The following is a 14,408-nucleotide window of genomic DNA, read 5'->3' as shown; positions in this document are numbered from 1 at the left end:
TGAGAAAAACTAACTACATTTCTGACCCTTTGTCTTATAATTCATCCATCCATACTTTCTGATGAACCTTGGTCTTGTTTCAGAGACTACGCTCTTTCATACCTCTCCCTGAGAGCTTGTATTGGACTGTGGACCGCCTTTCTGTGTATCGTCCTTGTGGCAACTGATGCCAGTTCCCTTGTCTGTTACATTACCCGCTTCACAGAAGAAGCGTTTGCCTCCCTGATTTGCATTATTTTTATCTATGAAGCCATAGAAAAGCTGATTCACCTGGCAGAGACCTACCCCATCCACATGCACAGCCAGCTGGACCACCTTAGCCTGTATTAGTAAGTATGGTTTCTACTTGTCTTTTCTTTTTTTCTTCCTTTTTTTTTTTAATTGTACAGGGAACCTGACTTTATGGGCTGAATGCAGTGTACCAGAGAGTATTTGTAGCTTGTGTTAAGGAATAAGGAAGTGTCTTGGCCCTCTTGCTGGGAAATAGGGCTGGGGATGTGGAGACCTGGAAGATCTGCCAGAGAGGAGAACAGTCAGGAGTGATGATGGAGAGGATGGACTAAGAGTGAAACTCAGGGCACATGAGAAATGCTTTCCAGAGCATGGCTTTTGGTTCAGGCACGAGACAAAAATGGGCTGCAAAGGCGGGGGTGGGGGGAATTCAAGTTAGTTGTTGGGAAGAACTTTTTACAAGGATTTGAGAGTCCTTGGAGCATGTTTTCTGAAAATATATATAGACTATTCTTTGGAATCATTAAGTAGAGATATAATAATAATTCCTTAGAGATCCACAAGCCTCTTACTTTGTTTCCTAAAGATCTAATAATCTATTTACTTACCTAGATTTCAACCCAAGAGACTCTGTTCTTTGCATGTTTAAGACAGTTCAGATCAGCTGGAAAAGAAGCATAGTATTTGGCTGTGCTCTCAACCATCTAGGAGAATCTAGTCGTATAAAACATTTCTTATCTGGAATAATATTCTCCAAATTATGACTAGAGACCCTCAACCTTTAGCTCTGTCCATCCAGTTCACTCCCTGCTGGCTGTACCTTTCTGATGTGGTGGGTCTGGTTGTGAAACAAACAATTTCAACCTGAAAGTATCTGAGCAGAGAGGGCACACTGCCAGGAGGTGTCTGCCACCTAGCTATGGATACACTTCTATAGATTTTGCTTATGGATTTATTAACCTTTTAAAGGTCTGAATTCATAAAAAATTTGTTAGAATTTTGAAATTAGTCCTTTTTTTTTTTGCTTTTTAAATTTTTTATGTTCAGTTAGCTACTGTATAGTAAATAATTGGCCTTTGATGCAGTGTTCAGTGATTCAGTAGTTAGGTATAACATGCTCCTCACAGCACATGCCCTCCTCAATACCTATCACTCTATTATCCCCTCCTCCCACCCCCCTCCCCTCCTCCCCCGATTGTTTCTCGGGGTCCACACTCTCTCATGGTTCATCTCCCTCTCTGATTTCTCCCCCTTTGCATTTCCCTCCCTTCCCCTATGGTTCTTTGTGCTATTGTTTGTTTGGGATTTCATCAGATAAAAAGCTTCTACACAGCAAAGGAATCAGTCAACATAGCTAAGAGGCAACCCACAGAAAGGGAGAAGATACTTGTAAATGACATTGTAGATAAAGGGCTGATATCCAAGATCTATAAAGAACTTCTCAAACTCAACACTCAAAAAAAAACTAATAACCTAGTCAAAAAATGGGCACAGACACTTCTCCAAAAAAGACCTACAAATGGCTCAGAGATACATGAAAAAATACTCGACATCATTAGCCATCAGGGAAATTCAAATCAAAACCACAATGATATATCAACTTACACCAGTTAGAATGGCAAAAATTAACAAAACAGGAAACAACAAGTGTTGGTGAGGATGCAGAGCAAGGGGAACCCTCTCACACTGTTGGTAGAAATGTAAGCTGGTGCAGCCACTTTGGAAAACAGTATGGAGGTTCCTCAAGATGTTAAGAACAGAGCTATCCTACAACCCAGCAATTGCACTACCAGGTATTTACCCCAAAGATACAGATGTAGTGAAAAGAAAGGGCACATGCACCCCAATGTTCATAGCAGTGATGTCCACAATAGCCAAACTGTAGTAGGAGCTGAGATGTCCTTCAACAGATGAATGGATACAGAAGATGTGGTCCATATATACAATGGAATATTACTCAGCCATCAGAAATGGTGAACACCCACCATTTGCATTGGCATGGATGTACCTGGAGGGAGGGATTATGCTAAGTGAGATAAGTCAAACAGAGAAACAGTTATCATATGGTTTCACTCATATGTGGAACATAAGCAGTAACATGAAATTATTTTAATAATTACAAAATATAACAACCATTAGGAAGTATGGTCTTTAAAGCCTTGTGGATTGCTGATTGGCATTGGGGTAACATTCATTCTTTGACCTTTTTAAAAATCATATATTCATTTAACAACATTTGTTGAGCACCTACTATGTGCCAAGTACTTTTTTAGGCCCTGTCATAGGGCATGACAGATAAAGGATCTACCTTTATGAGGCTTATATCCTAATGAGAGAAGACAAACAAAAGTACCCAGCCTTGGATTGAGTAGGCTTTGGATCTGGATACTGTAATTCTGTGTTAATAAAGCTCAAGATGGTATTTTCCATATTTGTTTTCCATTGTTTGCAGCTAGAACTCTCCAATTCTTTAAATTATTTTATGTTGGTATTTGTGAAACTGATTTTTAAATTTTTAATTGATTATTTTATTTTATTTTTAAAAAGATTTTATTTATTTATTTCTTGGAGATGGAGAAAGAGCACAAGCTGGGGTAGGGGGCAGAAGGAGAGAGAGAGCAGACCCCTCGCTGAGCAGGGAGCCTGACCTGGGGCTTGACCCAAAGACCCAGGGATCATGACCTAAGCTGAAGGCAAATCCTTCACTGACTGAGTTCCCCAGGCATCCCTGGACTGATTTGTTAAGAGCAGTTTAGGTTCATAGCAAAATTGAGCAGAAGGTACAGTGAGTTCCCATCTACCCTCTGCTCCCACATATGAGCAGTTTCCCTGCTATCACCATCCCATATACCAGTGTTAAGTTTGTTGAAGCAGTGAATTTACATTGATACATCATTATCACCCAAAAACCATAGTTTACATTCGGGTTCACTCTTGGTAATATACATTCTGTGAGTTTTGATGAATCTGTAATCTGTAATCTTTGATGATATACCCCCCGTTATAGTATCATACAGAATAGTTTCACTGCTTTAAAAATCCTCTGTGCGGGCTCCTGGGTGGCTCAGAGGGTTAAAGCCTCTGCCTTTGGCTCAGGTCATGATCCCAGGTCCCTGGGATCGAGCCCCACGTCAGGCTCTCTGCTCGGTGGGAGCCTGCTTCCCTCTCTCTGCCTGCTTCTCTGACTACTTGTGCTCTCTGTCTGTCAAAAAAAAAAAAAAAAAAAAAAATCCTCTGTGCTCTGCCTACTTATCCCTTGCTAATACTCCGAGCCCTGGTAATCACTGGTCTTTTTAGCATCTTCATAGTTTTGCCTTTTCCACAATGTCATATAGTTATAATCATGCAGTATATAGTCTTTTCAGACTGCCTTTGTTCACATACTATTATCTCCTTGAAGGTCTTTTATGTCTTTTAATGCCTCGATAGTTTATTTCTTTTTAGTGCTGGATAATAGTCCATTGTCTAGGTATAGTATAGCTCCTGCATTCATTACTGAAGGACATCTTCGTTGCTTCCAAATTTAGAATTGATTTTTAATTTTTATTTATTTTTATTATTTTTTTTTTAAGATTTTATTTATTTATTTATTTATTTATTTGACAGACAGAGATCACAAGTAGGCAGAGAGGCAGGCAGAGAGAGAGGAAGGGAAACAGGCTTCCTGCTGAATAGAGAGCCCTATGCAGGGCTTGATCCCAGGACCCTGAGTTCATGACCTGAGCAGAAGGTAGAGGCTTTAAACCAGTGGGCCACCCAGGCGCCCCTGGAATTGATTTTTTAGAAGATTTATTTATTTACTTGAGAGAGAGAGAGAGAAGGAGTGTGAGGATTGGGGTTGGGGAGCAAAGGGAGAGGGAGAGAGAGAGTCCCAAGCAGATTCTGTGCCGAATTCAGATCCATGACCCCTAGATAACAACCTAAGCAGAAGCCAAGAGTCTGATGCTCAATCAACTGTGCCATCCAGGCACAGCTGGTATTGATTTTTCATATGTAAATATAGGACTTTATAGCTCTCCCTATTACTTTTCACTTTGTTGGTTTCCACGTCTTACAGTCTGTTGAGATCTTTTTGTATTTTGATTTTGTCACACTATATCCTTAGAAGGCATGCTCATTAAATTTACAGATAATACAAAGTTGGTGGGAATGGCTGTGTTCATTGTGTATCCTGGGAGCCAGTTCAAGCATGAAGCATGTTGGGACTGGGAGGCAACATGGTGACCAGTGGGTGGGCAGATCCGGTCTAGTTAGATGGAAGTGGAGGCTGCTGTGGTGGGATATTTCTGGGAATAAAGCAGTGTCAGGAAGAGCTTGCATCACAATTTCAGGAGACTGATTTTTATTTATTTTTTTCCCCCAAAGATTCTATTTGTTTATTTGACAGAGAAAGAGTATAAGCAGGGGGACAGGTAGGCTCCCCACTGAGTGAGAAGGACCCTGAGAAGGACCTGAGATGAAGGCAGATGCTCAACCGACTGCGCCACCCAGGCATCCTGAGACTCTGATTTTTAGGACAAGAATGTGATGTAATAGAAGGAGCAGGAGATATCCAGGCTTGGAGGAGACTGTTGAGAACTGACTGGGGTATCAGGTCCTCCCTGCTCTGTAGATTGAATTTCATGGGAAGGGCCTGAGAGGAAGAAACTAAGCAGGAAACCACCAGGGCTCATTCTGGGCATGTGAGGTGCCGAGCTTGGTTGTTGGCACAATTTAATTCAAAACCCACATGCTGATTTGTGTCTGTCTTTAGTAATGGCTGACTGGAAAATAAGGATGTGGTTGGGCTCACAAATGGGCCTCAAGCAACAGGACCAATCTCAGGGATCTGAAGGGGCAAAAGAGCAGCAAGGCAGGCTCTGACAAAACTGTTAGCCCATGCATGGCTAAAAGTATTTTAATGGAATACTTGGCTACTTTCTTCAGGAATCTTTTTTCTTTCCCCCTTAGCTGCAGGTGTACTTTCCCAGAGAATCCCAACAACCATACCCTACAGTACTGGAAGGACCACAACATTGTGGCAACAGAAGTCCACTGGGCCAACCTGACTGTTAGTGTAAGTCTGGGAGCTGTGTTAAGGCACTGTGACTGCCAGGGGGTGGCAGAGGGGGGAAGCACGGCAGCCCTTCAGCAAGGTCTGGTGTTTTCAAAAAGAAAGTTCTTTTTTATTTAAACTATTCTTGCTGACCCTTTCCCCCTTCAGAAGTTCTGTTGTCTATAAAGGGAAAAGAAGATTGCCTTTCTCTTCTCTCCCACACACCCCATATCCGGTGCCCGCTCTAAGGAAATATGGGGCATGACACCAGGCAGGGCAGGGGGCACACCCAGTGTGGTGAGGCTTGAAGAACATTCAGTGCTCTGTAATAGAAACAAACTGCCAGGCCCTCCCAGAACTGCGTGCTTGCTTGGGATCATCCTGGTTTCATTTCCAAAAGTGCCTAAGGACAAGAGGTTGTTGGAAGGGGCCCCTAGAAGTGGGAGCACCACAGCCCCGCGGGGGTCAGGCAGATGTGGCTGGTGGCCTGCGCTCCCCCGCGCATCCCTGGCCACTGTGTGGTGCCAGCGAGTGGCAGGCTTTGTGCCTTGTGCCTGCCTCTCATCACCCAGAATGCTTGTCCCTCCAGGAATGCCAGGAGATGCATGGAGAGTTCACGGGATCTGCATGTGGCCATCACGGACCCTATACTCCCGATGTGCTCTTCTGGTCCTGCATTCTCTTCTTCACCACCTTCATCCTCTCAAGCACCTTAAAGACATTTAAGACAAGCCGCTACTTCCCAACCAGGGTAGGTAGCATGCTCGCGCATGTCTTTTGCATTAGAATTATAATGTAACAGTTGATTCTCTGTGTGCTGAGTGGAGCGGCAGGTGGCCAGCCCCACACGTCCCCATAAGCCACACTATGACATTCTCCTCTCTTAGTGTCTGGCAACCTTTCCTCAACGTGTGGTGGGGGATGAGGGATTAATACTTAAAAATTTTGTTTAAAAGTGCCAGGTGACAGGTACCTTGCTGGCTCATTCAGTAGAACACGCGACCCTTTCTTTGTTTTATTAAGTAGGTTCTACGCTCAACGTGGAGCCCAACCCAGGGTTTGAACTCACAACCCTGAGATCAAGACTACAGGTGAGATCAAGAGTCAGACATCTAACAAACTAAGCCATTCTTGCCCCCCAGGCATGAGACTCTTGATCTCAGGGTCATGAGTTCAAGCCCCACATTGGGGTTAGAGATTACTTTAAAAAAAAAAAAAAAAAGTGTCGGTGGTAATTCTCATTTCCAGAATGCTGTTAAGTTTCATTTCCAGAATGTTGGGACATGTAGCTTAGAGATGGCACCTAAATATAATAAATTGGGATGATCACTTTGGATATATAAAGGACCCCAAAGTCTCTTCCCAAGGATGGCCCTTGTGGCAGCTTGTGAAATCAGCGGTGACATTGACTGCAGCAGGCAAAATGCTCCTGAGTTGTTTAGCGTGACTGTTTGAAGGCTCAACACTCTTTCCTGATGCAGATGGCATTGTTTGATCGTGACCAGCTTTAGTAGGACAGAATTAGAGGCTGGGTGTAGAGTGGCTGAAAGGGGCCACTTTTGCTTCGAAAGGGAGTTCAGATCAGGAGAAATGGTGGTTTTTCTGTTAAGGGAGGGTTCAATCAGGTATATTTGCAGAGCAGGAAGTCCACATGGGTGGGGAGCTCAGTTGATTAGATATTTACGGTACACACAAGCATGACTAAAACACATTCTTAGGTATCAGCGAGACCACATAGTTGTTAAGGGAAACACAGATCATATAAGCTCCAGGTCACTGTTTCTGGTCTGAGCAATAGTAAGTGGTGGTTCTCTACTAGCTATTTGCCCAGGCCTGGGTTAAGTGCTAGCAGGGATAAAAAAGATTTTTTTTTTATTCATTTGAAAGAAAGATAATGCAGGAGCAGGGGGAAGGACAGAGGGAGAAGCAGACTCCCTGCTGAGCAGGGAGCCGGATGTGGGGCACAATCCCAGGACCTTGGGATCATGACCTGAGCCAAAAGCAGACAACCGACCGAGCCATCCAGGAGCCCCAAAAGAAGTTTAGAACATGGTTTCTGCCATCATCTAGGGAAGGGAAACATATGAAACATACAGGCCCCTATGAGACAGTAATAGAGAGTTGGGTGTCAGGGCCATAGACATTCAGAGGGGAGAAGGGCCACTGGACACCAGGCTGGTGAGATGAACCCAAGATGGCTTGCTATGGGGATGGGCAGGTACAGGTACAGAGAATATGTGTAACATTCAGAAAAGAACTAATACAACCAGGGGCAGGGAGCTGGAAAGTTCAGGTTTCAAAGTCAGGTTAAGATATATTTTGGCCAAGATATATTTTGCTCAACTTCTGTTGGAAGTTCAGATTAAGGCAGGCACTGGGCACTTTAGAGATGTTTTATTTTATTTTATTTTATTTTGTTTATTTTTTAGAGATCAGATTTTTTAAAAATTTAATTTATTTATTTGACAGACAGAGATCACAAGTAGGCAGAGAGACAGGCAGAGAGAGAGGAAGGGAAGCAGGCTGCCGGCCAAGCAGAGAGCTCGACTAGGTTTCATCCCAGGACCCCGGGATCATGACCTGAGCCAAAGACAGAGGCTTTAACCCACTGAGCCACCCACGCGCCCCGAGACATTTTATTTTATTATAGCCACACTAAACTATAAAGCCCTCTGGGGCACAAAGCGGTGAGAAGTGTTATAGAGAAAATGAAGCGGGAAAGGAGTAGAGGAGGTGCTGGAGTAGAGGGTGGTGACTAGTGTCAAGTAGCATCATCGGGGAAGACCCCCAGGGGCAGGGGATGCCTGCATGAACACAAAGTGGGTGAGGGAGCTGCCTGACAGGTTACCCAGAGGAAAAGCATTCCAGGTGGAGGCATGAGCAAGCACAGAGCCCCTGAGCTGGGAGTGAGTCTGGCCCGAGTAAGAAATGACACAGTGGTCTGCGGGACTAGAGCAGAGCGAATGAGCAGGGAAGTCCTAGAAGCTGGGCTCAGGGATGTGATGACTGTGGGGGCCTCAGTGGCCAAGGCCTTTTGGGTATTTGCCTCAGTGAAATGAGGCACCATTTCAGGGTTTTCATGGAGGAGTGACCTGTTCCAACTTTTGTTTTCAACGATCAGCCTGGCCGCTTTCGAGAAGGGCAGAACAAGATTAAGGGTCTGCTGTACTTACTGGGACAAGAGCCAATGGTCATGTCGATCCGGGTAGGAACAGTGGAGGTGGAGACAGGTGCTCAGATCCGGGCTCTGTTCTAAAGGGGAGCCAATAGGACTTGTGTGCAGGTAGATGAGCTGTTAGACGTAAGGGAGAAGAGGAGTTGAAGCTGCTGCCTAGGTTCTTGGCCGGCACAAATGGACCTTGATTGGTCGTAGAAAATCTTATTCCAAGTTCTCAGAACTATTGTCTCCACCTGGGCATAAATCCTCTGAATAAAATTCTTCCCAGTCAGGGCGGTGACGTGAGAGCTTGGTGAATAGTTTCTTCTCCCCCATCATATCCATGCTTTTAGGGTGTCAGCCTGGGCATAGTAACATATTCCTATTGTTGAAATATGCTTATATTAATTCAGTTATAAAATGAAAGCATGCTTCTGAGGACTTTTAAAATTTGTATAATACTAAATCCTTTGCTACTGCATTTAACCTAAAAAAACGCTTTTCCAATCCTTTCTCACTCCAGGTACGCTCCATGGTGAGTGACTTTGCTGTCTTCCTCACTATCTTCACGATGGTGATCATCGACTTTTTGATTGGAGTCCCATCCCCAAAACTTCAAGTTCCCAGTGTGTTCAAGGTAAACAGCTTTCAGGGCACTTGGTGCCCTCGCGTGGTTTCCCAGAAAAGTTACTCCCCAAGGCCGTACCATACCTGAATCCTGTGTTCCTCAGTGCCTTCCATCTAAACTTTGCTCCTCATGCCTTACCTTTTAGAAGAGCAAACTCTGCAGGGTTAGCTAAGTTCAAGCCCAAAAAGTCCGAGAACAGAACCCTAAAGTGGTTAAGAGAACGGAAGGTCTTAAGATTTAAAACAATGGAATTCACATGTTTGCTTAAATACATACCACATTCTGTGGAAATGTGGGGTCCCTGGAACAAGTCTTGTTAACAGCGCTTTCATGGAGCATCAACTCTCTAAGGGCCCTAGGAGGGATTAAGAAGCTGGATTAGGACTTGGCACCTGTCCTCAAGGATGGTGCTATGGGAAGAGGCGAGCGGGCCAGAGGGCCTTTCCCACAGGGTAGCGCTCCTACTGGCACAGCTCTTCAGCCCTGTTTCAGTGTTTCTTTGTATAACTCCCTATAATCTATAATATTTTGCCCAAAATGTATACAAAAAGGCAAACAAATGATCATATGTGGGGACTCTAGATCTATTTAGGGGCACTGAGTAACACAGAGGATGGGAAGTGGAGGGGAGGGAAAGCCCTGGTGTACTCAGTGACCTAGGAGGAATCATACAATGAGAAGACAGGAGAAGCTGGAAAGAAGGAAGACAGGAATAAAGGCAGCCCCTTGACTTACAAACATCTCTATACCACACGCTTTTGTCTTCCCTTTCTTTTTCTCTCCCTCCCTGAAATAGACCTAGGTAAAAATATCTTTTTCCATAGTGCCTGAAAATTTTTTATTTTATTAAATGCACTGTAATGCCATCAGTTAGAAATTTGTGGATTAAAAAAACAGCCTCTTTAAAAATATAATTCCTCTGAGAATATGTCATTCTCACCATTGTTTGAATGAGTGCAGTCAGCTTTCTCTATAATACCTAGCTAAGGTCAACCCTCCAGGAGGAATGGATTTGGTGTAAAAATAAGTAATTCGAGAACATTAAGCAGTCCTTGGAAAGGTTCCCTGATGGGTAGGCTTAAGATAATCAGAAGGTACTGAATTTCTGGGACATCTGGGAAGAAGGCCTCTGGGAGGTAGGAGAGAGATGAGAAGGGAAAATTGGAGAATGTCAAGGAAAATGTTGCTCATTGGCAGGCCTCCCTTTCAGGAAGCAAAGAAGAAATTTTCTTCCTTCTTTCCTTCTCTATTATGCCACATGGCCCCTAGTGATTAAGACCTGGTCTGAAGTCTAGTACTGTTACTAATGTGTTAATGTCAGTCAGAGGTTTGTTTTTGTTTATTTTTTTGAGATTAAAAAAATTTTATTTATTTAAGAGAGAGTGAGTGCAAGCGAGTGAGAGCATGATCAGGGATTGGAGGTCAGAGGGGATAGGGAGAAACAGACTCCTGGCAGAGCAGGGAGCCCAATGACATGGGGCTAGATCCCAGGACCCCAGGATCATGACCTGAGCTAAAGGCAGATGCTTAATCGACTAAGCCACCCAGGCGCCCCATGTCAGCGAGAGTTTAATGAATTTTTATGCTGACTTGAGAATTTAACTTAGAACATTGATACTAAGGAGACATGGATTCTATAAACTTTCAGAACTTAACCTATTCATAATTTGGGATTTGGTGGCATTATTGATTAACATTTGAATCCTATAGTCATGACCCATATGGACCCAACTACTTTGGATGTAGCAGTCTTTTCTTTGAAGATTTTTTTATTATTATTTATTTATTTGACAGAGATACAGCAAGAGAGAGAACACAAGCAGGGGGAGTGGGAGAGGGAGAAGCAGGCCTCCTGCTGAGCAGGGAGCCTGATGTGGGGCTGGATCCCAGGACTCTGAGATCATGACCTGAGCCAAAGGAAGATGCTTAATGACTGAGCGACCCAGGCACCCTGCAGTCTTTGCTTTGTTCATTGAGTTTGGGTCAATTCTGGGCCAGTTTGTATCCCTGGCCTTTTATCTTCCATTACTACTTGCTAGACAAGGGGAACTTTTCTTCCCCAGAATACCCTGGAGGGGGTTTGAGGATCTAGGAGAGTTTAATTTAAGTATGTCAAAAACACCTAAACAAGATTTATGAACAGTAGTGGTCTTAGAGGGATATTGGAGAGGGTCCTCGACCTAACAATAGTCTTGGGCTCTTCTCTCAAGTCTCTAGTACTTGGGCTCCAGTTTCACTGCTGATGGGAGAGGGCCTCTGAACCAACACAGTCTGAGCCCATGAGCTCTATTTTGCCTTTATTTGTGCCATGACATGTATTGTATGGCTTCTGGGGGGACGAGTCTGAAATCTGGAGGTAGATAGTAAAAATTATTTATATTTGCCTTAATTATAATTGTATTAAAATTCTTTTTTGACAGTGGATTTTGTTATTTTACTTGGGTTAATGTTCAGATAAAGCTGCTTTCTCTGTATGTGGGTTTGGAGAGTAAGAGAAGGAAGTGAAGGATTAATGAATATTTCACAGGAAGTTGATAATTGAGGATTGACTCAAAGGGAATTTGGAACAAGGTCATAGATTTCCTAAGGAGTTGCTGTATTTTATGACTTCTTTTTTTTTAAAGATTCATTTACTTGAGAGAAAGAGAAAGCAAGTGAGATAAAGAACAAGAGCAGGGGAGAGGGGTAGAGGAAGAGGGAGAAGCAGATGGCCTGCTGAGCAGAGAGCCCGATGTGGGGCTCGATCCCAGGACCCTGGGACCATGACTTGAGCTGAAGGCAGATGCTTAACCAACTGAGCCATCCAGATGCCCCACATGACTTTTTTTTTTTTCTTTTTTAAGGATTCTCATTTAAGAATAATGTGAATATTCTGATTTATTTTGATCTGCTTTGGCCTAAAGACTACAGTTAAAATACAAGAATAAAACTTTGGGGGCGCCTGGGTGGCTCAGTGGGTTAAGCTGCTGCCTTCGGCTCAGGTCATGATCTCAGGGTCCTGGGATCGAGTCCCGCATCGGGCTCTCTGCTCAGTAGAGAGCCTGCTTCCTCCTCTCTCTCTCTGCCTGCCTCTATGCCTACTTGTGATCTCTCTCTGTCAAATAAATAAATAAAATCTTTAAAAAAAGAATAAAACTTTGGTTTTTTCCCCTTCAGCCAACAAGGGATGATCGAGGGTGGATTATTAGTCCCATTGGCCCCAATCCCTGGTGGACTGTGATAGCTGCGATTATCCCGGCTCTTCTCTGCACTATCTTAATATTCATGGACCAACAGATCACAGCTGTCATCATTAACAGGAAGGAACACAAGCTCAAGGTAATAAAAGTTCTGACCTAGAAGAACAAATAGCAGGCTGTTACTTTTTTATTTTTTTTATTTTAGGATCAGCCCATTTAGACCATAAACTATAGAACCTGGACAAAAACAGTCATGGAAGGAGCTCATAAAGGGTTTTCAGGGGCTTCCAATCCCTCCACTAGTGACAAAGATTGGTTTGGAGATGAAACCAGAATAGAGCATGATGGGAAGATGCGAAGGGAGATTGGACTCCATCATTGTCCTTGCAAACCTTTGGGGAAGGGGGTGGGCACAGTTCCTTATAGTCCCTATACAGGCTTATCCTTCTGAGGTTCAGTTCAGGGCTTGAGGTTCTGTTTCCTAGAGTCAGATAGTCTCCCTCATGGTGTGCATTACTGGGGTTTTCAGACTGAACCTTGAGCCCAAAGGTTCTAAGGATATAGGGTTGATTTTAGCACATTTACTAGTGAAAGGCTCCATGCCTTCATCTCTGTTCTCTTGTTATGTGGAGTAGACAAATCCATATTTGTCAAGAATCTGGGGATTTTTGTAAGAAGCCATTAATTTCCAAATCCTCTATTGTTGATCATCTAGACACTAGGATGGTCAAGGTGTGTCTTGGTCTCTGGTTACTCTGCCAAGAAGAGGTGAATCTTTGAATGGATGAGACTCCAGGTGAGATCTGGGGTGTGCTTGAATAAAAAATGGATATAGCATATATAGGACAGGCTAAAGTTTCCTATTTTTCTTCTCTGTTCCCTCCAAACCAGGAGGGGCTGGAAGACTCGTCTGGGATCCCTGGACCCCTTCTTCCTTACCTATACAGTCCTTCATACTTTGGGCCTGGGACTCTTAGCTCACTGTTCTATGCCCCACTACCACAAGCCCATGGGTGGTGACAGAGTCTCTGTTTCCCCACAGAAAGGCTGTGGCTACCACCTGGACCTGCTGATGGTGGCCATCATGCTGGGTGTCTGCTCCATCATGGGCCTGCCTTGGTTTGTGGCTGCAACCGTCCTCTCCATCACGCACGTGAACAGCCTCAAGCTAGAATCTGAGTGCTCTGCTCCTGGAGAACAACCCAAGTTCTTGGGCATCAGAGAACAGAGAGTGACGGGCCTTATGATCTTTGTGCTGATGGGCTGCTCAGTCTTCATGACGGCCATATTAAAGGTAACCATTCATTCCCACATTAGATAAATATTTAGTGCCTGATTTATGTCAGGAATTCTGTTAGGTCCTGGGAATACAGTGATATACCAAAGAGATACACATACAAATTCCTGTCCTGGGAGAGCTTACTCTAGCCAGGTAAGATGGATAAGATGTAGTTAAAGACGTTAGTCAAGAAAACAAACATGAGGGGCACCCAGCTGGCTCTGTCAGTGGAGCATGCAACTCTTGATCTTGGGGTTGTGATCAACCCCAAGTTGATGAGTATGGAGATCACTTAAAAATAAAATCTTAAAAAAAAAAAGAGGGGTTCCTGGGTGACTCAGTTGGTTAAGCTTCCAACTCCTGATCTCAGCTTGGGATCTTGGATTCAGGCCCCTCATTGGGCTCTACTCTGGACATGGAGCCTACTTAAAAAAAAAAAAGAAAGAGGAGAAGGGAGAGGAGTGTACAAAAAAAAGGAAGAAAGAAAGCAAACATGATAAATATAGAATATGAAAATGATAAAAGGAAATAGTGTTCTATGGTGCTACAGAGAATGAAGGGAGTGCTGTTTTCATTCATGTGATCAGAGAAGGCTTCTACAGAGATGGTGTTTAAGATGAGATGGAGTCAGGGGTGCCTTGGTGGCTCAGTGGCTTAAAGTCTCTGCCTTTAGCTCAGGTCATGATCTCAGGGTCCTGGGATCGAGCCCCGCATCGGGCTCTCTGCTCGGCGGGGAGCCTGCTTCCCCCCCTCTCTGCTTGCCTCTCTGCCTACTTGTGATCTCTGTCTGTCAAATAAATAAATAAAATCTTCTAAAAAAAAGAAAAGATGAGATGGAGCCAGCTGTACCATGGATGGAGGGAGATGGCATGGGAGAAGTGAGAATAGCAATCTAGTCA

At 43.9% G+C, this 14,408-nt stretch overlaps 1 protein-coding gene across 4 annotated transcripts in view; it reads left to right on the top strand.

Moving 5' to 3' along the window:
- Window positions 1-14,408, top strand: part of SLC4A8 (solute carrier family 4 member 8) — a 76,465-nt gene that overhangs the window by 41,194 nt on the left and 20,863 nt on the right. For all 4 annotated transcript variants that reach the window (XM_059185304.1, XM_059185303.1, XM_059185305.1 and 1 more), the window contains 6 exons: window positions 84-329; window positions 5,182-5,287; window positions 5,856-6,017; window positions 8,947-9,060; window positions 12,208-12,369; window positions 13,273-13,524. In XM_059185304.1, the coding sequence (XP_059041287.1) occupies window positions 84-329; window positions 5,182-5,287; window positions 5,856-6,017; window positions 8,947-9,060; window positions 12,208-12,369; window positions 13,273-13,524 (1,042 nt within the window). The remainder of the gene's footprint in view (window positions 1-83; window positions 330-5,181; window positions 5,288-5,855; window positions 6,018-8,946; window positions 9,061-12,207; window positions 12,370-13,272; window positions 13,525-14,408) is intronic.

Source organism: Mustela lutreola, chromosome 8, assembly GCF_030435805.1.
Source record: "Mustela lutreola isolate mMusLut2 chromosome 8, mMusLut2.pri, whole genome shotgun sequence".
NCBI classification, from domain to species: Eukaryota; Metazoa; Chordata; class Mammalia; order Carnivora; family Mustelidae; genus Mustela; species Mustela lutreola.
The sequence above is the reverse complement of the archived record's forward strand: the minus strand, read 5'-3'. Positions and strand labels throughout refer to the sequence as shown.